Source organism: Panulirus ornatus, chromosome 6, assembly GCF_036320965.1.
Source record: "Panulirus ornatus isolate Po-2019 chromosome 6, ASM3632096v1, whole genome shotgun sequence".
In the NCBI taxonomy this organism is placed as follows: Eukaryota; Metazoa; Arthropoda; class Malacostraca; order Decapoda; family Palinuridae; genus Panulirus; species Panulirus ornatus.
The window spans coordinates 43,947,571-43,972,681 of NC_092229.1; the positions used below are offsets into that span (position 1 = coordinate 43,947,571).

The 25,111-nt window shown below is 40.0% G+C and overlaps 1 protein-coding gene across 4 annotated transcripts in view; it reads left to right on the plus strand.

Moving 5' to 3' along the window:
- Sqor (Sulfide quinone oxidoreductase) overlaps positions 1-25,111 on the plus strand; it is a 125,628-nt gene that overhangs the window by 9,845 nt on the left and 90,672 nt on the right. For all 4 annotated transcript variants that reach the window (XM_071662837.1, XM_071662838.1, XM_071662836.1 and 1 more), the window contains exons 3-5: positions 2,911-3,016; positions 11,778-11,858; positions 24,764-24,907. In XM_071662837.1, the coding sequence (XP_071518938.1) occupies positions 2,911-3,016; positions 11,778-11,858; positions 24,764-24,907 (331 nt within the window). The remainder of the gene's footprint in view (positions 1-2,910; positions 3,017-11,777; positions 11,859-24,763; positions 24,908-25,111) is intronic.

Here is a 25,111-nt window from a genome sequence, read left to right on the forward strand (position 1 = left end):
GTTTGCTGATGATACAGTGCTGGTGGCTGATTCATGTGAGAAACTGCAGAAGCTGGTGACTGAGTTTGGTAAAGTGTGTGAAAGAAGAAAGTTAAGAGTAAATGTGAATAAGAGCAAGGTTATTAGGTACAGTAGGGTTGAGGGTCAAGTCAATTGGGAGGTAAGTTTGAATGGAGAAAAACTGGAGGAAGTAAAGTGTTTTAGATATCTGGGAGTGGATCTGGCAGCGGATGGAACCATGGAAGTGGAAGTGGATCATAGGGTGGGGGAGGGGGCGAAAATCCTGGGAGCCTTGAAGAATGTGTGGAAGTCGAGGACATTATCTCTGAAAGCAAAAATGGGTATATTTGAAGGAATAGTGGTTCCAACAATGTTGTATGGTTGCGAGGCGCGGGCTATGAATAAAGTTGTGCGCAGGAGGATGGATGTGCTGGAAATTAGATGTTTGAGGACAATGTGTGGTGTGAGGTGGTTTGATCGAGTAAGTAACGTAAGGGTAAGAGAGATGTGTGGAAATAAAAAGAGCGTGGTTGAGGGAGCAGAAGAGGGTGTTTTGAAATGGTTTGGGCACATGGAGAGAATGAGTGAGGAAAGATTGACCAAGAGGATATATGTGTTGGAGGTGGAGGAACGAGGAGAAGTGGGAGACCAAATTGGAGGTGGAAAGATGGAGTGAAAAAGATTTTGTGTGATCGGTGCCTGAACATGCAGGAGGGTGAAAGGCGGGCAAGGAATAGAGTGAATTGGATCGATGTGGTATACTGGGGTTGATGTGCTGTCAGTGGATTGAATCAGGGCATGTGAAGCGTCTGGGGTAAACCATGGAAAGCTGTGTAGGTATGTATATTTGCGTGTGTGGACGTGTATGTATATACATGTGTATGGGGGTGGGTTGGGCCATTTCTTTCGTCTGTTTCCTTGCGCTACCTCGCAAACGCGGGAGACAGCGACAAAGCAAAAAAAAAAGAAAAAAAAAATCTTTGTTTTCTGTATCCTTATTTTCTCCTCTTTCTTCCTTATTAGGTGATCTTCCAAGCCAAATATGATGTGATTTATGCCTACCAATGTCCTGTTTTAGTACTAATCTTTCTAATTTCTAATTTTATTTTCTCCGAGATACCTCAGTGTGGAAGTATCAACCTCTGTGTCTCTCTTTTAGCAAGCACTGGTCTTGTATGCTCTGTACTTTCTTAAACCTTCAGTTGGCTAACCCATATATACTTCCTTGATTGCTTCATCTCCAACCGTGTATTGTTTTTTCAATAGTTTCACTTAATTTCCTTCATATTTCTGATTGTGTCACCCTAGTGCTATGTTCCTCTCCTTCAGTCTTCATGTTCTAAGCTTTTCTACCCTCAATAGTCATTACACTCTGTGTGTGTGTGTTAGTCCTTTACTCTACCTAAACAGTTGTCGGTTATAGATTCAGTAGATTCTGCATTCACTTTTAATTTTCCTCTGTCTCAAATGCTGCCTGTGTAGCTTCTTTATTAACTTGCTCAGTATTTTCAATCAGTTTTGTGTGAATTTTAGTCCTTTCTTCTGATTGAACAGTCTCTAGTACATCCAGAAAAGACACAACAGTTTTTGTCAGCTTTTAAATGGTTTCTTAAAAGCCTGGAGTGTTGTATAGGTGCCATAATTGTTTTCCTTGTGAGCAGTTATATCTTATATATGAGAGTTTTATTCACCCAAGTATGGAATACTGCTCACACATCTGGGTTGGTTGATCCTTCCCTTCTTTACTAACAACAGTGAAATCAAAAACCTTATGCCGTGGCAATTCTCTTGGCTTCACCTCTCTTCACCGTTCTCTTTCCATATGGTAAAATGTTGTTGTTTTCTCTCTATTTTATAGGTATTATTTTGGCCAGCGTTCTCATGAGCTGTCTTCATGTGGCCCAACCCCTAAGGTTTGGACCTATGATGTGTTTGGCTGCTGCTTTCCTTGAGGATTGACTGTTATGATGCCTCCTATCCTTGAACAGCTAAGCTGTAGAATTTTCTTTTGTATTTTCCTCACTATATAACCTTTCTTCCTTTAAGAGTCAGGTCTACAAACACCTGTGGAGCCCTGATTAGTATTTACTCCCTTTTATTCCAACCTTTTTCTTTCACCTGAGATGACCTTGTTTGGGGCATGTTTTGCCTTTGCCATGTCAGTCACTATAAAAAAGTTACTTTGTCTAGCAACTACTGATATTCAACACCTGCACACCAAAACAAAAATGCATCCAATACAATCCCACCTTACCATGCTTGGCACCCACTTCTTTGCAGCAAGTCTCACTTAAATGACTACATAACCAGTTGCCAATCTCCATTCTGAAATAAAAAGTTCATGTGCCTGACACTTCAGTAACTTGTATTCACAGATCACCCTGTTCAGACATGACATTGTCAAAATTTACACTATAATGACTCGAAAAGCAAGCACCAAAGAACTGCTTCTCATCCCAATCCAGTCTTCCATTCCTTTCCACCAGACATACAGTCACAAGAAACTATGCTCTATAGACCCAAACAAGTTACACCATTTTGACTGTGCTCTGGACACCATCTCTGATGCTTTGAATACACTGAACACCTGCAACTCAGATGTTCTGCATTCACCACAAGACAAACACACCACCTCACTGCTGAATCTAGTGTCTAAACTAATAGATGTGGCCAGCTTCCTGAGCACTGTGGGAGTCCCATAGAAGGGGATCTTGGTGCAGGAAAGTAAGGCAAGTTTAGGCTACATACCTTTGTAAATGGAATTTTGGTTAAAGGTGGGAGATTATTTAGACAGAGAATATTTATAGAGGGTAAGAAAGAATTATTTGAACTTTCTTTAATATGTAATCTAATTTTTAACTAGAAAGATATTTTGGGTAAGCACAAATAAAATATGATATTTTCCAACAGTTACCAGTTAGTGGTGGTGGGTGGTGGTGCTGGAGGATGTGCTACTGCTGCCAAATTTTCTTCCAAACTTGGCAAAGGGAAGGTGGCTGTAATTGAACCTGCTGATGTAAGTTTTCATATTCAATCATCTTGAACATTCAAACCTTTATGATATGATATGGAATTTATTTGTTTATGGATGGGGTTGTTAGGGAGGTAAATGCAAGAGTTTTGGAAAGAGGGGCAAGTATGAAGTCTGTTGGGGATGAGAGAGCTTGGGAAGTGAGTCAGTTGTTGTTCGCTGATGATACAGCGCTGGTGGCTGATTCATGTGAGAAACTGCAGAAGCTGGTGACTGAGTTTGGTAAAGTGTGTGGAAGAAGAAAGTTAAGAGTAAATGTGAATAAGAGCAAGGTTATTAGGTACAGTAGGGTTGAGGGTCAAGTCAATTGGGAGGTGAGTTTGAATGGAGAAAAACTGGAGGAAGTGAAGTGTTTTAGATATCTGGGAGTGGATCTGGCAGCGGATGGAACCATGGAAGCGGAAGTGGATCATAGGGTGGGGGAGGGGGCGAAAATTCTGGGGGCCTTGAAGAATGTGTGGAAGTCGAGAACATTATCTCGGAAAGCAGAAATGGGTATGTTTGAAGGAATAGTGGTTCCAACAATGTTGTATGGTTGCGAGGCGTGGGCTATGGATAGAGTTGTGCGCAGGAGGATGGATGTGCTGGAAATGAGATGTTTGAGGACAATGTGTGGTGTGAGGTGGTTTGATCGAGTGAGTAACGTAAGGGTAAGAGAGATGTGTGGAAATAAAAAGAGCGTGGTTGAGAGAGCAGAAGAGGGTGTTTTGAAGTGGTTTGGGCACATGGAGAGAATGAGTGAGGAAAGATTGACCAAGAGGATATATGTGTCTGAGGTGGAGGGAACGAGGAGAAGAGGGAGACCAAATTGGAGGTGGAAAGATGGAGTGAAAAAGATTTTGTGTGATCAGGGGCCTGAACATGCAGGAAGGTGAAAGGAGGGCAAGGAATAGAGTGAATTGGAGCGATGTGGTATACCGGGGTTGACGTGCTGTCAGTGGATTGAATCAAGGCATGTGAAACGTCTGGGGTAAACCATGGAAAGCTGTGTAGGTATGTATATTTGCGTGTGTGGACGTATGTATATACATGTGTATGGGGGGGGTTGGGCCATTTCTTTCGTCTGTTTCCTTGCGCTACCTCGCAAACGCAGGAGACAGCGACAAAGTATAAAAAAAAAAAAAAAAAAAAATTAAATATATAAATTTGAATTTTATGCAACTCCATCATTCATAGTGATCATTTTGCTTGTCAGCTACATTTAAAAGCCTACTTTTTTTTAGGGTAGGATTAGTTTTTTATTGTTTTATCCTGAAGAAACAACACATATCCACATCAAAGATATTGTATTCAAGATTGGACTTGCACTTGAGTCTGGATTTCCATCCAGATTTTATGTCATTTGGTGAGGATATAATCATGAAAAACTTTGACTTGAAATGATTAACTTGATGATCCAAATGAAGACCAAGTCAAGTCTTGTTGATATTCATTGCTTGAAAAGATAGAGGATTGTTATTCTTTATACTTAATCACTGTTTCCTACATCATTGAGGTAGTGCCAGGAAACAGACGAAGAATGGCTCGGCTACTTATGTACACACATATATACATAAATGCCCATACGTGCACATATACACATATACATACACATACACAGACATATACATATATACACATGTACATATTCACGCTTGCCTTCAGCCATTCCTGGTGCTACCCTGCCCCACAGGAATCAGCACTGCTACCCCCTGCTTCAGCGAGTATGCGCCAGGAAAATAGACAAAAAAGGCCACATTTGTTCACACTCAGTCTCTAGCTGTCATGTGTAATGCATCGAGACCACAGCTCCTAATCCACATGCAGGCCCCACAGACCTTTCCATGGTTTACCCCAGACGCTTCACATGCCCCGGTTCAGTCCGTTGACAGCATGTCGACCCTCATGTACCATACCATTCCAATTCACTGTACCCCTTGCACGCCTCTCACCCTCCTGTTTATTCAGGCCCTGATTGCTCAAAATCTTTTTCACTCCATCCTTCCACCTCCAATTTGGTTTCCCGCTTCTCGTTCCCTCCACCTCTGATACACATATCCTCTTTGTCAATCTTTCCTTCCTCATTCTCTCCATACGTCTATACCATTTCAACACACCCTCTTTTGCTTTCTCAACCACACTTTTTATTTCCACACATCTCTCTTACCCTTTCATTACTCACTCAGTCAAACCACTTCACACCTCATATTGTCCTCGCACATTTCATTTCTAACACATCCACCCTCCTTACAACCCTATATATATCCCATGCCTCTCAACCATATAACACTGTTGGAACTACTGTTCCTTCAAACATACCCATTTTTGCTCTCCAAGATAATGTTTTTTCCTTCCACACATTCTTCATCGCTCCCAGAACCTTTGCCCCCTCCCCCACTCTGTGACTCACTTCTGCTTCCATGGTTTCATTCACTGCTAAGTCCACTCCCAGATATCTAAAACACTTCACTTCCTCCAATTTTTCTCCATTCAAACTTACATCCCAATGTACTTGTCCCTCAACCCTACTGAACCTAATAACCTTGCTCTTATTCACATTTACTCTCAACGTTTTCCTTTCACTCACTTTTCCATACTCAGCCACCAACTTCTGCACTTTTCATTCGAATCAGCCACTAGAGCTGTATCATCAGTGAACAACAACTGACTCGCTTCCCAGGGCCTCTCATCTCCAGCAGACTGCATACTTGTCCCTCTCTCCAGAACTCTTGCATTTACCTCCCAAACCACCCAATTTATAAACTAATTAAATAACCATGGGGACATCATGCATCCCTACCACAGACCAACATTCACTGGGAACCAGTCACTCTCCTCTTTACTACTCTTACACATGCCTAACATCCTTGGTAAAAACTTTTCACTGGTTCTAGTAACTTGCCTCCCACACCTTATACTCTTAAGACCTTCCACAAAGCATCTGTATCAACCCTATCATATGCCTTCTGCAGATCCATAAATGCTTCTTACAAATCCATCTGCTTTTCTAAGTATTTCTCTCACATATTCTTCAAAGCAAACACCTGATCCACACATCCTCTCACATCCTCTACCGCTTCTGAAACCACACTGCTCTTCCCCAATTTGATGCTTTGTACATGCCTTCACCCTCTCAATCAATACCCTCCCTTATAATTTCCCAGGAATTCTCAACAAACTTATGCCTCTGCAGTTTGAACACTCACCTTTATCCTCTTTGCCTTTGTACAGTGGCACTATGCATGTATTCTGCCAATCCTCAGGCACTTCACCATGATCCATACATACATTGAATATCCTTACCAACCAATCAACAACACAGTCACCTGCTTTTATAATAAATTCTACTGCAATACCATCTGCCACCTTGGCAGTTTTCATCTTCTGCAAAGCTTTCACCACCTCTTCTCACTTAACCAAACTATTCTCCCTGACACTCACTTCACACTCCACCCCAACCAAAACACCCTATATCTGCCACTCTGTCATCAAACACATTCAACAAACCCTCAAAATTCTCACTCCATCTTCTCATTTCATCACCACCTGTTATTATTTCTCTGCTTGCCCCCTTGACTGATGTTCCCATTTGTTCTCTAGTCTTACACATGTTATTTACCTCCTTCCAAAGCATCTTTTTATTCTCCCTAAAGTTTAATGATACTCTCTCACCCCAACTCTCATTTGACCTCTTTTTCAACCCTTGCACCTTTCTCTTGGCCTCCTGCTGCTTTCTTTTATACATCTCCCAGACATTAGCATTCCTTCCTTGTAAGTATCATCCAAGCACTTCTCTTTTTTCTCTCACTAACAACTTTACTTCTTCATCCCACCACTCACCACCCTTTCTCATCTGCCCAAGCACAAGCCATCACTGCTTCCCTGAATACATCCCATTCCTCACCCACTCCCCTCAGGTCATCTGCTCTTACTTTTTGCCATTCTACACTCAAACTCTCCTGATACTTCCTCACACAAGTGTCCTTTCTGAACTCACTCTCACCACTCTCTTCTCCCCAACATTCTCTCTTCTTTTTTAAAAGCCTCTACAGATCTTTGCCTCCACAAGATAGTAATCAGACATCCCTCCAGCTGCTCCTCCCAGCATATGAACATCCAAAAGTCTCTGTTTTACACACCTATCAATTAACACGTAATCCAGTAATGCCCTTTGACCATCTCTCTCAGTCACATATGTATACTTATGTATATCTCTCTTTTTAAACCAGGTATTCAGAATCACCAATCTTTTTTTTTCAGCACACAAATCCACATGTTCTTCACCATATCCATTCACAACAGTGAATACTGTACCATGTTCACCACTTGTGCCATCAACTGCCACATTACTCACCTCCGCATTTAAATCACCTTCACTAAAACCTGGTCTCGTGCATCAAAGCTACCACCTAACTCACTCGGTTGCTCCCAAAACTCTTGCCTCTCATGAACTTTCTTCTCATGACCAGGTCCATAAGCACCAATAATCACCCATCTCTTTCCAATCACTTTCAGTTTTACCCACATCAATCTAGAATTTACCTTCTTACACTCTTTCACATACTCCCACAACTCCTGCTTGAGAGTATTGCTACTCCTTCCTTTAGCTCTTGTCCTCTTACCAACCTCTGACTTTGCTTCCAAGACTTTCCCACTCTTCCTCTTTATCCTTGAGCTTCATTTCACTCAGAGCCAAAACATCCAGGTATCTTTCCTCAAACATAATACATATCTCACCTTTCTTGTCATCTTGGTTACATCCACATACATTCAAACACCCCAATATGAGCCTTCAAGGAGGATGAGCACTCCTTGCTTGACTCCTCCTGTTTCCTCTTTCAGAAATTGAAATATAAGGATGGGAGGGTTTTCAGCCCCCTGCTCTCACCCCCTTTAGTGGCCTTCTACGACACATGGGAATACGTGGGAAGTATTCTTTCTCCCATATCCCCAGGATTATTATGATTATGAATACAAGTTTCCAATGCATCTCTGCCATGTTATGTGTAAAAAGTGCTATTGGTTTAGTATGTCATCACTTTGATTATTAGAATGATGAATTTCAGACAGTGCTGCTGTATGTACAAGTGTAGAATTTCATGTGCAGTTGCTGTAGATGAAATCATATCCTTCAGGTTTATATATGTTGCTTTTCTTTACTTTTTTCTTTTTTGTAAGAATAATTCTGTTTACTGTACAACAAATGCACAGATATCCACCTGATTAGAGAATACATAGATTGTTAGATAAATCTAAGTTATTAGGAGGAACACTTAGGATATGTATCAGTTGATAGGAGAGTGAAGGATAATGATATGAAAAATATTGAAAAATAAGTGTATTAAAGAGTAATTATAGTAGGATTATATTAGGAGGGAGGCTTGAAAGGAGGGATCCCTAATGAAAGAAACTATGTAATACTTGCTCCTAATTTTCTCTTTATGTAATCTTGGTGTAATGGAGGACTTTCACAGGTGATAAACAAGGAGCTAGAATATGTCAAAGGAAAGCTAGAATATGTCCAAGGAAAAGTCTCCAATATCCTTTCCACACATGTTAACCACTTGATATACTGGTACATATTTGTAATGTGAAAGTTGTAATGTTTATATTCATGTCCATGAATTCATCATTACACTGTGCCTTTATATGAAGTAAGAGTGTGTTTGAAATTATTGTCTCTACAAAGAAAGTCTTGCAGTTATAGTAAAGAATAAGGATTTTACATGTCAGATTTTATGTGAAACAAATCCTGATACCCTTTTATGGTAGGTATGTCTTATATTTGGAGTATTATACAGCCTTAAAAAACAGATGACATGAATTGCTGCCTGAGTTACCTTGTGATATTGAGAGTGGAGTGATGACACTTTTCTTGGTTTCCTTGTGTTTAATGTTTCACTTTTTGTTCCAGATGATATTTTTCTCCTCAAGTAACTAAACATGGGTCCTAAGAAGTTGTCTGATTATGAAAAGGCTTTTATTCTTGCATGGAAACAAGAAAATTTGTCTTTAAGGAAGGTTTCAAGATGTACCGCTAGTTCTGAGTTCACCAACTGGACACCTTTTTTTTCTTCCTTTTAATGTCATATCTCATTGAAAACCTGGCTGTAGTCAACCTAGTAACACCAGTAGGGCAGCTGATAACCTGACAGGAATGGTGTTTCATTCAACTCCTCATGTTTCATCAGGTTATCAGTTGCCATATTGCTCTTTCTTGGCTGACTGGACCTATCTTTTTGTGGAGGGATGACATTAGAAGGAAAAAATGTCCTTATAGTGAAATCAGCCATGTCAATGCATCTTGATATCTCACCAGTAGACATATTTTCATGCCTCCAAGCAAGAATATGGGCCTTTACCTCTTAGGACAACTTAGGACCAACGGGTAGTTACTAGTAGAGGAAAATATCACTGGGAACATAAATAGCAGAAATATCACTAAAACACATGTTGCATTTCCCCACTCTTTGTACTAAGGGGTATCTGAGATGGCAAATCATGTCATCTAACTTCCTAGACTTTACCATGATATCACAGCATTCCTGGATTAACTATCCACAATTATTTGATATATATATGGTGAGGTGCCTGAAGATTGGCGGAATGCGTGCATAGTGCCATTGTACAAAGGCAAAGGGGATAAGAGTGAGTGCTCAAATTACAGAGGTATAAGTTTGTTGAGTATTCCTGGTAAATTATATGGGAGGGTATTGATTGAGAGGGTGAAGGCATGTACAGAGCATCAGATTGGGGAAGAGCAGTGTGGTTTCAGAAGTGGTAGAGGTTGTGTGGATCAGGTGTTTGCTTTGAAGAATGTATGTGAGAAGTACTTAGAAAAGCAAATGGATTTGTATGTAGCATTTATGGATCTGGAGAAGGCATATGATAGAGTTGATAGAGATGCTCTGTGGAAGGTATTAAGAATATATGGTGTGGGAGGCAAGTTGTTAGAAGCAGTGAAAAGTTTTTATCGAGGATGTAAGGCATGTGTACGTGTAGGAAGAGAGGAAAGTGATTGGTTCTCAGTGAATGTAGGTCTGCGGCAGGGGTGTGTGATGTCTCCATGGTTGTTTAATTTGTTTATGGATGGGGTTGTTAGGGAGGTGAATGCAAGAGTTTTGGAAAGAGAGGCAAGTATGAAGTCTGTTGTGGATGAGAGAGCTTGGGAAGTGAGTCAGTTGTTGTTCGCTGATGATACAGCGCTGGTGGCTGATTCATGTGAGAAACTGCAGAAGCTGGTGACTGAGTTTGGTAAAGTGTGTGAAAGAAGAAAGTTAAGAGTAAATGTGAATAAGAGCAAGGTTATTAGGTACAGTAGGGTTGAGGGTCAAGTCAATTGGGAGGTAAGTTTGAATGGAGAAAAACTGGAGGAAGTAAAGTGTTTTAGATATATGGGAGTGGATCTGGCAGCGGATGGAACCATGGAAGCGGAAGTGAATCATAGGGTGGGGGAGGGGGCGAAAATCCTGGGAGCCTTGAAGAATGTGTGGAAGTCGAGAACATTATCTCGGAAAGCAAAAATGGGTATGTTTGAAGGAATAGTGGTTCCAACAATGTTGTATGGTTGCGAGGCGTGGGCTATGGATAGAGTTGTGCGCAGGAGGATGGATGTGCTGGAAATGAGATGTTTGAGGACAATGTGTGGTGTGAGGTGGTTTGATCGAGTAAGTAATGTAAGGGTAAGAGAGATGTGTGGAAATAAAAAGAGCGTGGTTGAGAGAGCAGAAGAGGGTGTTTTGAAATGGTTTGGGCACATGGAGAGAATGAGTGAGGAAAGATTGACCAAGAGGATATATGTGTCGGAGGTGGAGGGAACGAGGAGAAGTGGGAGACCAAATTGGAGGTGGAAAGATGGAGTGAAAAAGATTTTGTGTGATCGGGGCCTGAACATGCAGGAGGGTGAAAGGAGGGCAAGGAATAGAGTGAATTGGATCGATGTGGTATACCGGGGTTGACGTGCTTTCATTGGATTGAATCAGGGCATGTGAAGTGTCTGGGGTAAACCATGGAAAGTTGTGTGGGGCCTGGATGTGGAAAGGGAGCTGTGGTTTCGGGCATTATTGCGTGATAGCTAGAGACTGAGTGTGAACGAATGGGGCCTTTGTTGTCTTTTCCTAGTGCTACCTCGCACACATGAGGGGGGAGTGGGGAGGGGGGAGGGGGAAGGTATTCCATGTGTAGCGAGGTGGCGATGGGAGTGAATGGGGGCAGACAGTGTGCATTGTGTGCATGGGTATATATGTATGTGTCTGTGTATGTATATATATGTGTACATTGAGATGTATAGGTATGTATATTTGCGTGTGTGGACGTGTGTGTGTATACATTGTGTATGGGGGTGGGTTGGGCCATTTCTTTCGTCTGTTTCCTTGCGCTACCTCGCAAACGTGGGAGACAGGGACAAAGCAAAATAAATAAAATAAATAAATGAATATATATTTTTTTATACGTTCCATCTACTCGCAACCACATTGACTTGTAAAGCGGTATATTCAAGAAAATACATAAACGTATAACTGGTTTTAAAAAGTTGAACAGTTTCACATGTATCAAAATAGAAATTCTTTGAAATTGAAATGTTAGGAAAGCCTCTTTAAAATTCTTTGGTTAAAAAGCTCAGTTTGCCTCTTAAGGTACTGGCTTATGGTAATAAAGTGGTCATTTTGGATACAAGTGTTTGTTCAGGATAAATGGCATATTTGTTGCTCAGTATAACATAAGGTCATGTAAATAAAATTTTTATGGTAAACCTTAAATTTTTCAGGTACATTACTACCAACCCATGTGGACCCTTGTAGGAGGAGGAATGAAGAAATTTGAAAATTCAGGAAAACCCATGAGCAAGGTCAGTAAATAAGTATTATATATGTCCTATTATTTTGTTACCTCACTACAAGCAAACCTCTTTACCAGCCATGAAAGTCTATCTTGTAAAACAACTTTAAAAGAAGTGATCTATTTACCAATTTGCAGTATTTTTCATTACACCAGAAAATTTAGTTTATAGATTTGAAAGGTAACAAACATACCTCATGATAGGAAAGAGTAAGCATATTTGAAACAAGTAAACCAGTCACTTCATTGCATTATTTTCATTGCAACATTAAGTTTAAGTCCAAATATTTTTAAAGGAGCATGGGGTTGGAGAGAAAGTGAACAAGAATTGGAAAAGAATAAAACAAAGAATTATGTATTCATATTTTTGTGTCATTACTTCTATTTCGATTGTTCTTGCCCTGTTATATGATTCTGAGGGATGAGCTATAGATAGGGTTGTGCGGGAAGGGTAGATGTGCTGGAAATGAATTGTTCGAGGACAATCTGTGGTGTGAAGTAGATTGAGCGAGTAAGTAGTAAAAGGATAAGAGAGATGTGTTGTAATGAAAAGAGTGTTGTTAAGAGAGCAGAAGAGGGTGTGTTGAAATGGTTTGGACATATGGAGAGAATGAGTGAGGAAAGGTTGACATAGAGGATATATATGTCAGAAGTGGAGGGAACAACAAGTGGGAGACCAAATTAGAGGTGGAAGAATGGAGTGAAAAAGACTTTGATTGATCGGGACTTGAACATACAGTAAACCAGGGCATGTGAAGCATTTGGGGTAAACTATGGAAAGGTGTATGGGGCCTGGATGTGGATAGGGAGCTGTGGTTTGTGGTGCATGGTAGAGAATGGATGAGTAGATGTGGCCTTTCTTTGTCTGTTTCCTGGTACTACCTCGCTGTCATAGGGGATGGCGATCCTGTGTCTTGTTGGGAGGGTGCTGAGAATTGGATACAAATATGTATATATGTACATTGTGTGTATATGTATATATATGTATAAGAGAATGGATGGATCTTTGTCTGTTTTCTGGTGCTACCACAGTGACGCTGGAAAAGGCAATCATTTATAATAGAATATAGATATAAGAAGAAGTGAATGTTGTAGTGAAGAGGGTGGTGAGAGTAAGTGAGCTTGGGAAGGAGACTTGTGTGAGGAAGTACCAGGAGAGACTGAGTACAGAATGGATAAAGGTGAGAACAATGGAAGTAAGGGGAGTGGGGGAGGAATGGGATGTATTTAGGGAATCAGTGATGGACTGGGCAAACGATGCTTGTGGCATGAGAAGAGTGGGAGGTGGGGTGATTAGAAAGGGTAGTGAGTGGTGGGATGAAGAAGTAAGATTATTAGTGAAAGAGAAGAGAGAGGCATTTGGACGATTTTTACAGGGAAAAAATGCAATTGAGTGGGAGATGTATAAAAGAAAGAGACAGGAGGTCAAGAGAAAGGTGCAAGAGGTGAAAAAGAGGGCAAATGAGAGTTTGGGTGAGAGAGTATCATTAAATTTTAGGGAGAATAAAAAGATGTTCTGGAAAGAGGTAAATAAAGTGCGTAAGACAAGGGAGCAAATGGGAACTTCAGTGAAGGGCGCAAATGGGGAGGTGATAACAAGTAGTGGTGATGTGAGAAGGAGATGGAGTGAGTATTTTGAAGGTTTGTTGAATGTGTTTGATGATAGAGTGGCAGATATAGGGTGTTTTGGTCGAGGTGGTGTGCAAAGTGAGAGGGTTAGGGAAAATGATTTGGTAAACAGAGAAGAGGTAGTAAAAGCTTTGCGGAAGATGAAAGCCGGCAAGGCAACAGGTTTGGATGGTATTGCAGTGGAATTTATTAAAAAAGGGGGTGACTGTATTATTGAGTGGTTGGTAAGGTTATTTAATGTATGTATGACTCATGGTGAGGTGCCTGAGGATTGGCGGAATGCGTGCATAGTGCCATTGTACAAAGGCAAAGGGGATAAGAGTGAGTGCTCAAATTTCAGAGGTATAAGTTTGTTGAGTATTCCTGGTAAATTATATGGGAGGGTATTGATTGAGAGGGTGAAGGCATGTACAGAGCATCAGATTGGGGAAGAGCAGTGTGGTTTCAGAAGTGGTAGAGGATGTGTGGATCAGGTGTTTGCTTTGAAGAATGTATGTGAGAAATACTTAGAAAAGCAAATGGATTTGTATGTAGCATTTATGGATCTGGAGAAGGCATATGATAGAGTTGATAGAGATGCTCTGTGGAAGGTATTAAGAATATATGGTGTGGGAGGCAAGTTGTTAGAAGCAGTGAAAAGTTTTTATCGAGGATGTAAGGCATGTGTACGTGTAGGAAGAGAGGAAAGTGATTGGTTCTCAGTGAATGTAGGTTTGCGGCAGGGGTGTGTGATGTCTCCATGGTTGTTTAATTTGTTTATGGATGGGGTTGTTAGGGAGGTGAATGCAAGAGTTTTGGAAAGAGAGGCAAGTATGAAGTCTGTTGTGGATGAGAGAGCTTGGGAAGTGAGTCAGTTGTTGTTCGCTGATGATACAGCGCTGGTGGCTGATTCATGTGAGAAACTGCAGAAGCTGGTGACTGAGTTTGGTAAAGTGTGTGAAAGAAGAAAGTTAAGAGTAAATGTGAATAAGAGCAAGGTTATTAGGTACAGTAGGGTTGAGGGTCAAGTCAATTGGGAGGTAAGTTTGAATGGAGAAAAACTGGAGGAAGTAAAGTGTTTTAGATATCTGGGAGTGGATCTGGCAGCAGATGGAACCATGGAAGTGGAAGTGGAACATAGGGTGGGGGAGGGGGCGAAAATCCTGGGAGCCTTGAAGAATGTGTGGAAGTCGAGAACATTATCTCGGAAAGCAAAAATGGGTATGTATGAAGGAATAGTGGTTCCAACAATGTTGTATGGTTGCGAGGGGTGGGCTATGGATAGAGTTGTGCGCAGGAGGATGGATGTGCTGGAAGTGAGATGTTTGAGGACAATGTGTGGTGTGAGGTGGTTTGATCGAGTATGTAATGTAAGGGTAAGAGAGATGTGTGGAAATAAAAAGAGCGTGGTTGGGAGAGCAGAAGAGGGTGTTTTGAAATGGTTTGGGCACATGGAGAGAATGAGTGAGGAAAGATTGACCAAGAGGATATATGTGTCGGAGGTGGAGGGAACAAGAAGTGGGAGACCAAATTGGAGGTGGAAAGATGGAGTGAAAAAGATTTTGTGTGATCGGTGCCTGAACATGCAGGAGGGTGATAGGAGGGCAAGGAATAGAGTGAATTGGATCGATGTGGTATACCGGGGTTGACGTGCTGTCAGTGGATTGAATCAGGACATGTGAAGTGTCTGGGGTAAACCATGGAAAGCTGTGTAGGTATGTATATTTGCGTGTGTGGACGTGTATGTATATACATGTGTATGGGGGTGGGTTGGGCCATTTCTTTCGTCTGTTTCCTTGCGCTACCTCGCAAACGACAAAACAGAGACAGCGACAAAAAACGACAAAAACGAGACAGCGACAAAAAAAAAAAAATATATAAAATGCATTTTAATTGTGATTAGAGAAGTTGAAGTGTTGCTTGTGGTTTTTTTCTTTCAATGTTTTTACATCAATCCTCAGTATTTAAGGAAGAGAAGTCCTCTAGGGAAATATAGAGATCATAAGATGTAGTTTGATAAAGAGGAGAGGATTTAGGTAAAGTATCATAATATTATATCGGTCAAATGATTTTATATGAATATATTTAACTGGAATGGAGGCATCTAGTTTTGCAATGATGGGCTAAGTTAGATCAACTAGGAGAATAAAGTAAGAAATAAATGTGTACATTATACATGTCATCCTTTTTAGCGTTGCTCAACTTAGGTAATTCCGTAAATGCAGATAGGTTAGAAAAACATGTGATTTTCAAAATGTATCAGAAGGCAGCAGCATTAGATGAATTATCTGAACATATTCTGATACTTTTTCTTCCAAATAAACAAATTGGTTATTACAGTGTCCTGGAAGGGAGCAGAATTAGATAAAGTATCTGAACAAGTTCAGGTAGATTTTCTTTCATCCAACACAGCTCCCTTTTTGCAGTGTGCTGGAAGGTGGCAGCATTAAATAAGTATCTGAAAATGTTCAGGTAATTTAACATCCATCCAGCACTACTTGTTGCAACCTTTGGATCAGGGGGCTATGGGTACATTCAACCTGTAAACTCTGCGAGTCATCTCGTGATTTACATTTTAGGCCCCAGGAATCATCAAGTGCTAATTTTTGTGGGCTTTGTTAAACCCTATGTTAATATCATCATGTGCTAATTTTTTGTGAGCTTTGCTAAATCCCTTGCTGATATTTTGACATTTGTATGACCGCTAGGTGTTGGCTTGGTCATTATAGGTGCTTTCTTTAAAGACTGCCACTCTCTGGAAGCAATTCTAAAGTTTAGGTACATATATAAATATTTTTTTCTGTCTTGTCCGCTGTTTCTTGCATTAGCAGAGTAGTCCCAGGAACAGATGAAGAAAGGCTGCACCAGCTTGCACCTATTCCATAATTTTCATGTGCAATGCACCGAAACCATAATCTCGTGTACAAAACTAGGCCTCACAGTCCTTTCCATGGTTTTCCCTGGCCACTTTCATGCCCAGGTTCAGTCCACTGACAGCACATATCCCCCTGTATACCACATTGTTCCAGTTAACCCTATTGAGTGTAAGCCTTTCACCCTTCTGTGTGTTTAGACCTCAACCACAGAATACTTTCCACTCCATCCTTCTATCTATAGTTTGGTCTTCCCCTTCTTTTCTCCTCCACTTCAGACAAATAAATCCTCAGTAGTCAAGTGTTCCTCACTCATTCTATCTATATGGCCAAACAGTTTCAGCACTACTATCTTGCCATTTTATTACTTATTCAGTTGAATCACCTCACACCACATATTGTCATCAAACATTTCATGCCAACACATCCACCCTTTTCCTTACATTCCCACCTGTAGGGCATGCCTTATATTCACATATCATCGTTGGGACTACTGTAACATCAAACATACACATTTTTGCCCTCACAGATAACTGCCTGTCTTGCACATTCCTCAGTGCTCCTAGGACCCTCCTCACCACACCATCTATAAGCAAATTTACCAGCCATGGTCACATCATACCCCTTGCTGCTGTCCAACTGTCATCTGGAACTGCTCACTCTCCTCCCTACCTACTTGTGCAAGTACTTTACACTCTTGCTAAAACTTCTTATTGCTTCTACTAGCTTTACTCGCATACCACATATTTTTAAGACCTTTCACAAGGCGTACCTGTCAACCTTATCATATGTTCACTCCAAATCCATGAATGCCACATACAAATCCTTCTATTTCTCTAAGTATTTCTTGTACACATTCTTGAAAGCAAACACCTGATATACACTTCCTGTACCACCTCTGAAATCAAACTGTTCCTTCCTAATCTGATATTTTGTATGTGCCTTCACCCTCTCAATCACCACTCTCCCAACCAACTTATCAGGTACACTCAGCAAACTTGTTCCTTTGTAGTCTGAACGCTCAACTTTATCCCACTTCCCTTTATACAGTTGCACTGTTGGTGCATTCTGCTAATCCTCTGGCACCTCACCTAGATCTGTATGTACACTGAAAATCCTAACTAATACCATCCATTACAGCTGCCTTGCTACATTTCATCTTACGCAAACCACTTTCCATGACTCTCTCACTTCACATACACCCCCCAACATAAACACCCTGCATTTGCCTTTTTTCCATTTCCCCCTTCTGATGTTTCCATTTGTTCTCATAATATTAACCTTCCAGAACATCTTATTATTCTTCCTGAAGTTTACTGATAATCGCTCACTTTATTTTTTATTTGCCCTCTTTCAACCCCTGCACCTTTATCTTTACTTTCTGCTGCTTTCTCTTTTACGTCTCCCAATTATATCCACTCCTGTGTAAGTACTGCCCATACTCCTCTCTTTTCTCTCTAACCAGCAACTTTGTCATGTATCACTCACTACCCATTTGGACCTTCCCACTTCTCATCTTTGGCACATGCCAGTAGTGCCTCTCTGATTATCTCCCATTCCTCACCCACTCCTCTTCCTTCGTTTACTCTCACCTTTTGCCATTCTACACCCAATCTCTCTTGGTATATCTTCGCTCATGCCTCTTTTCCAAGCTCATGTCCTTTCACTACCTTCTTCTTACTTGTATTATTTCCCCCTTCTGAAAACCTCTACAGATCATCACCTTCACCTCCATCAGGTAATGATCAGACATGCCACCAGCTGGAGCTATTAGCATATTCACATCTAAGAGTCTCTTTTGCATGCTTGTCATGTAATATGTAATCCAGTAATGCCCTCTTACATTTTTCCTGCTCACCCATTTATACTTTGGCAGTGATGCTACTCCGTTCATAGCTTTTGTTTTCATACCAGTCTCTAATTCTACCCCCTTAGACATTCCCAAACCATTCTTACTTTTTACCGTAGAGCTTTGTTTCACTCTGAGCCAGAACTTTGAGGTTTATTTCCTCAAACTTACTTCCTATTTCTCCTTTCTTTCACATACATTCTATTTATACAGAACTAAATGTGTACCTCACCTGCCTGTTCTTCCACCGTCTCAAAAATTCATATAACAAAGCTGCAGAGCACACAAAAGAGAAATCTCAGAACAATAACTGGTTGCTTAGCAACCACCAGCATTTAACATGTTCACAATGAAACAGAGACCATCTCAATACAGTCCTGTCTCCGTATGTTAGGAAGTTGGTTCTATGTAACAGAATTAGGCCCATCTTACCCAAACCACGTATAACTAACCATCAACCCCCAAATAGGAATAAAAAGCTTAAACCTATCTCACACTTTGGTAACCTCTACTCACAGCTACCCCACCCCCAACAAATTTAACTCTGAAAAAACACTTAAACACTGAAGCAACCCAACAATCACAAAACAAGTAACCTCTCAACTTAGTCTTTAACTCCAACCTGCCAGACATGCACCCAGCAAAAACTACATTCCCAAGTCACACTCTCCTACTCATGCTGTTGACATCACTTGTCACCACAATACTTCATTGTGTCAGTATATCCCCAGATCCGTCATGCCCATGGTGGAACTACTCTAAAGAAACACCTAATACTCACTATTCATTAGCCCTGCACTCTGTAGTAGACTAACACGCAACATCACAGCACTTTATGACTCATGGTCTGATCGATGGATGTAGCCAGTTTTCTGAATGCTGCAGGAGCTTTCTAAGGATAGAAGGGACTCCTAGGGCAGGAAGTAATTGTAGTAATAGTATATATAGGTATTACCAGACACTGCCTGCTCAAAGCTACACCTTGAGTGAAAAGTTACTTTTGATGAGGCTGTATGATTGGGAGTACAGTTTTGTCAAAGAACTTCTCACTCCAAAGAAGTCCACATTTCCCTGCTGTTGGAAGTAGTACAGCCTATGGGAAAAGATCATGGTTAACACCATAGCTCTTTTTCTAAGAAAGAGGTCATTGGATGATTATAGATGAATAGATGAATGAAATTCTGTGCAACAACACTTGACACCTCACACTGAAACCATTCCACAACTAACCACCAATCTCCAATTAAAAATAAAAAGCCTACCTCTCCCTCAGACTTTAGTAACTTCAGCTCAAAATTCACGCCATACTCAGTAAATATAACACACACACACACACACACACACACACACACACACACACACACACACACACTGAAATAACCCAACAAGCTCAGCAGCTGCCCTACCAACTCGTGTTACACTCCATCTCACCAGAATCCACACTCTTCAGATACACATTAATTACATTCTCCTATATACTCTCTGGATGTCACCCATCCCTTAAGACTGATATTTTTGAAGATTAGATCTATGAGTAATAGTGTATTAGTCCCTCTCATCTTAGTATGCTCGCAGGCATGTTGTTACAGGAACTTTTTGGTGCTTCTTTACGTGCTGTGATCAAACGTAAAAAGTATTTGGTCGTTCTGTTCAATGATTATCTTCCTAAGTATCTTTTTTTTTGTGTGTTTGTGACCAGGTTATTGTCTCCAAAGATTTCATCGTAGTTTGCACATAGAATCCCATTAGTGATCTTTTTCTAGTCTGATATATCTTGGTGAAGATTTATGTCACTCAACCCATTGATGTTCTTTATTGCTGTATCATGTTCATATTCATTCTGTTAGGATATCAATGATATTGTGGTCTGATAGGCTTGTATTATTTACTTGTATATCAGGAAACAGTGCCATGTCATTTGTTGAAATAAGATCTATTGTATTGCTCCCTCCTGTTGGTCTTGTCATTTACTTGCATAATGCAGAATGATTCATATTAATCAATTAGGCTTTGGATTTTTTCTCTTTCACTTGCTGATTCATTCTTCTTTCCTTTGTAACTGTACTTACATCCATAATATGATTTCCCATGCATTCAGTAAAATGGAAATTGAAGTCACCAGTCCATATGATTATCAGATAAGGTTTCTCTAATACCTTCAAAATTTCCTCAACTTCTGTTAAAATTATCATATTTTGGCCTCTCTTGATGTTGTTTTTGAGTGACATTTTTGGTGTTATGGTTATTTCTCCATCTTTTACTGGACTGTTTGTTCCAGTATTTTCTTCTTATATTTCCATTAAATGTTCTCAATCTCTGTTGGGATCTTTTTGTACATCTTTTCCTCCCTTTCCTCCTTCCATTTTCATCGTTTTTTTATACTGACGGCTCATGAATTTTCATGATATTACATTGGCATTCATAAATCTACTTTTCCACTTATATCTTACAACCTTGATCATTCGTATTGTAAAAGCAAATGTTTGTTTGAACAAGGATTTTTGTGTGCATGAACCTACATTCATCTCTCAATATACATATATGAAATATGTCATATTCACAGCACATTTGCTAGAATTTTTTGGTGCATGAACTTACATTCATGTCTCCATATGCATATTTGAAATATGTCATATTCATAGCAGATTTCTGGGTGTGCATGTTCTCGTATTTCTTTATTATAGCATCCTATGTTATCAGGAGTTCTAAAAAGGAGTGCTTTCATACAAATTTTTGGGTAATTATACTCATAAGTCAAAGTGTTTGCACCTGTCTTTCAAAGATTATCCGCATGGTTTATTGCCTTTTATCCTATTTAACAATACTGCTTCATTTTCTTCTTTCTTTTTGCTTCCTCTCTTCGACTTCATTCCATTGTTTATGTATCTCACACTTGTATCACTTTGATCTGTATTATTCTTTTGTCTTTCAGTTAGCTTAGAAACATTTTATTCATAACTCTCTATGTATGTTCAGTATCTTTTTCTCTTTTTTTCTTTTTCATACTATTTGCCATTTCCCGCGTTAGCGAGGTAGCGTTAAGAACAGAGAACTGGGCCTTAGAGGGAATATCCTCACCTGACCCCCTTCTCTGTTCCTTCTTTTGGAAAATTAAAAAAAAACAAGAAAGGGGAGGATTTCCAGCCACCCGCTCCCTCCCCTTTTAGTCGCCTTCTACGACACGCAGGGAATACGTGGGAAGTATTCTTTCTCCCCTATCCCCAGGGATATGTATTTATTATTTGTTAACATAATGTTCTGTTTTGATTTTACAATATCCTTCTTCCTTGCTTAAACTGTAAACTTTGTCCATATGCACGTCTTGTTTGATGAATAAGACTATTTTCTGGGCTGCTACCTGCTTTACATAATCATATGTTCATGGTCCATGTGGGACTGATTTCAACCACTGATGTTGTAAGATGAAAGTGGAGTTTAAGAGGTTGGTGATTATTAGTGGTTATACAGCTGGCCATGAAAGGACTGACTGATGAATTTTTTGGAAGCACCCGAGTGAGTCATCAGCTTTGATGCAAGAGGTTAGGTTTTAGTGATGGGTGATTTGAATGTGAAAGTGAGTAAAATAGGAGTTGAGGGTATAATTGAAAAGGTATGTGGTATCTAATAAGGTGAATGGAAATAATGAACATCTTGTGGAATTGTGTGGTGAAAAAGGACATGTGATTGGAAATACCTGGTTTAAAAAGAGAAAAACATGTAAATTGGAGTAGGAAAGATGATGAGCAGGTATTATTTGATTATGCACTAATTAACAGGCATGTAATAAAGAGACTTGGATGTGAATGAGAATGTGCTAAGAGTGGCAGCTGGTGGGATGTCTGATCATTAGCATGTAGAGGTGAGGATGAGAATTTGTAGAAGGTTTTGGAAAAGAGGAAATTATATGGTTGAGAAGAGGGTGGTAAAAGTAAGTGAGCTTGGAGACTGGGCTTGTGTGAAGAGATACCAGGAAAGATTAAGTGGAGAATGGCGAAAGTTTTTAGTGATTGAAGCCAGGGGAGTGAATCTAGGGAAGAGATCTGACTTGTGGTAGGTGTGTGTTACACGAGAAAGGTGGGTGATGGGCATGTGAGAAAGGATTGTGAATGGTGGAATGATGAAGTTAAGTTGCTAATGAAAAAGAAAAGAGGTGTTTGAGCATCAATTACAAGGAAGTAGTGCAAGGGATAGGAAGATGGTGTTTGAGCATCAATTACAAGGAAGTAGTGCAAGGGATAGGAAGATGTACAATAGAAGGTTGCAGGGGCTGAAAAAGAGGACAAATGGGATTTGGGGTGTGCAGTTATCAGCAAATTTCAGGTGGATAAAGAAAGTGTTTTGGAAGATGGCTAGAAGTATAGCAAAACAAGAAAACAAATGGAAACATAGATGATTGGGGCAAATGTGGTAGTGGTAACTGGCAGAGGTAAGGTGAAGTGGAAATGGAGTGAGTTCTTTGATGGATTGCTGAATGTGTTTGATGATAGCATAGCAGCAGACGTTGGGTCTTTGGTTTGGGGAGGTATGTGAAGTGAGAGAGTTATGGCAAGTGATTTGGTGTAAATAGAAGAGGTGGTGAAAGCATGATATAAGATGAAATGTGGCAAGGCAGTGGATTTTATAACAGATGAATTTCACAAGAAATGGTATGACTTTTTAGTTAGGATTTCCAGTATATGTATGGATCATAGTGAGGTGCCTGAGGATTCAGAATATAACAATATAGCACCATTGAATAGAGACATGGGTACAAAGGTGAGTGTTAAATTTACAGAGGGATAAGATTTTTTTAGTGTAAGTTCTATGTTGATTGAATGGTGACTGAGAAGGTGTTGGCATTCACATCATATCAGATTAGGGAGGAACAGTATGGTTTCATTAGATATAGAGGATGTGTGGATCAGGTGATTGTTTTGAAGAAAGTGTGAGAGAAGTACTTAGTGAAAGAAGGATTTGTATGTGACATTTATGGCATGTAGTAGGTGTTTTGAATATGTTGTCTAAGAGGAAAGCTATTAGAAGCAGAGGAGTTTTTATTAAGAAAGTAAAGTATGTATGTGAGTAGGTAGAGTGGAGTGCGAGTGGTTCCAGGTGAAGGTGGATCTGCAACTGGGGTGCGTGATGTTACCATGGCTGTTTAATCTGTTTATGGATGGGATGGTGGGGGCTTGAGAGGTGAGTTACTTCTTGTTTGGTGATGATATGGATCTGGTAGCATATATGAGTGAGAAATGCAGAAGCTGGCATCTGAGTTTATGAGTGTATGTACAAGGAGAAAGGTATGAGAATATGTGAATGAAAGCAAGTTTATTAGGTTTAGGAGTGGAGAGAGACGGGTTGGTTGGGATGTGAGTATGAATGTAGAAAACATTGAGAAGTGAAGTGTTTTAGATACCTGGGAGTGGACATGACAGCAAATGGAACCATGGGAGCTGAAGTGAGTCACAGGTTGGATGAGGGGATGAAGGTCTTTGGAGCACAGAGGAATGTGCATAAAGGGAGGTCACTATCTGAGAGGATAATGTCAGGCATGTTTAAAGGCATAGTAATCCAGATGGTTTTGTATGGATGAAAGGTATGGGCTATAGATGAGAATATATGGAAGAGGCTGAATGTGGTGCTAATGAAATTCTGAAGAGGGTATATCAAGTACAAATTGATAGGGTACCAAAAAGGTGTGGTAATAAGAGTGTGGTTAAGAGAGTTGAAAAGCTTATGCTGAAATGCTTTGGATATATTGAAAGAATGAGTGAGGAGATGTCTCAGATGTGTGTGTCAGAAGTAGGGTACAAAAAGTAGGGGAAGATTAATTTGTTAATGGAAGGATGGAGTGTAAAAAGTTTTGAATACTTGAGGTTGAACATGTAGGAGGGTGTAAAGCATGCACAGGATGGCACGAATTGGAGCTATATGGTGTACAGGGGATGATGTGGCTTGATGGACTGAACTAGGGCACATGAAGTGGCCATGGGAGACTAAGGAAAGGTTTTGGGGGCTGGATTGTGGATAAGGGGTTGTGGTTTTTATGCAGTACCTATGACAGCTAAGGGGTGAATGGAAGGTCATTTCTTCATCTGCTCCTTGCTCTTATCTTATTAATATGGGAAACAGGAAACAATTATGACATTTTGAGCTAAATACTGATTTATATTGTTCAGTAAACATCCTATATATTTTCTCGGTCATTTTTTGAATCTCACCTACTTTATTTAAATAGTCCAGTGTCTGTTTTCTTATGTTTTGCTTTGCTCATGTATGCAAATAGAAACTGGATTTCATTCTTTCATTTAGCTTTCATTATTTCATTTTCTGTGGAATTTCATTATTTCTACATCTGACTCTTTATTTTTGCATACAATTAATTATTTCTTGCTTTTTTGTTGCTGTCTATTTCTTTCTTTTCCAGAAATGGAGAGAAAAGTACAGAGACAGGAAGACATTGGTAAAATGAAGTTTACCCTGTACAAAAATTTGTATTAATTTCTCACTTTAACGATTTTCTTTTTTCAAGTTGTAGATATATCATTGAAATAGTTGTTTTGAGATGGTTTGATATAACAAAGCATTTTTTTTCTGATGCCTTAGGTACTTCCAAAGAATGCAGAGTGGATCAAACAACGTGTTGTTTCTTTTGATCCAAACAACAATAAGGTTATGACTGAAGACGGTCAGGAAATTTCATATGAATATTTAGTTGTTGCACTTGGTATTCAGCTCAACTATGACCAGGTTAGTGTTCAGAGATTTCTTAAAGTTATTATTGTGTGTTTCCCCTTTTAGAACTTTGAATACATGTATATACATGTGCATGTATGTGGAGGGGTTTCCTTGCACTACCTTGCTAATGCGGGAGACAGTGGTTAAGTATGATTAATGATAAATGAATTATTGTGTGTATGATACAGGCCACTCTCAAAAGAATGGAAGCCAAAA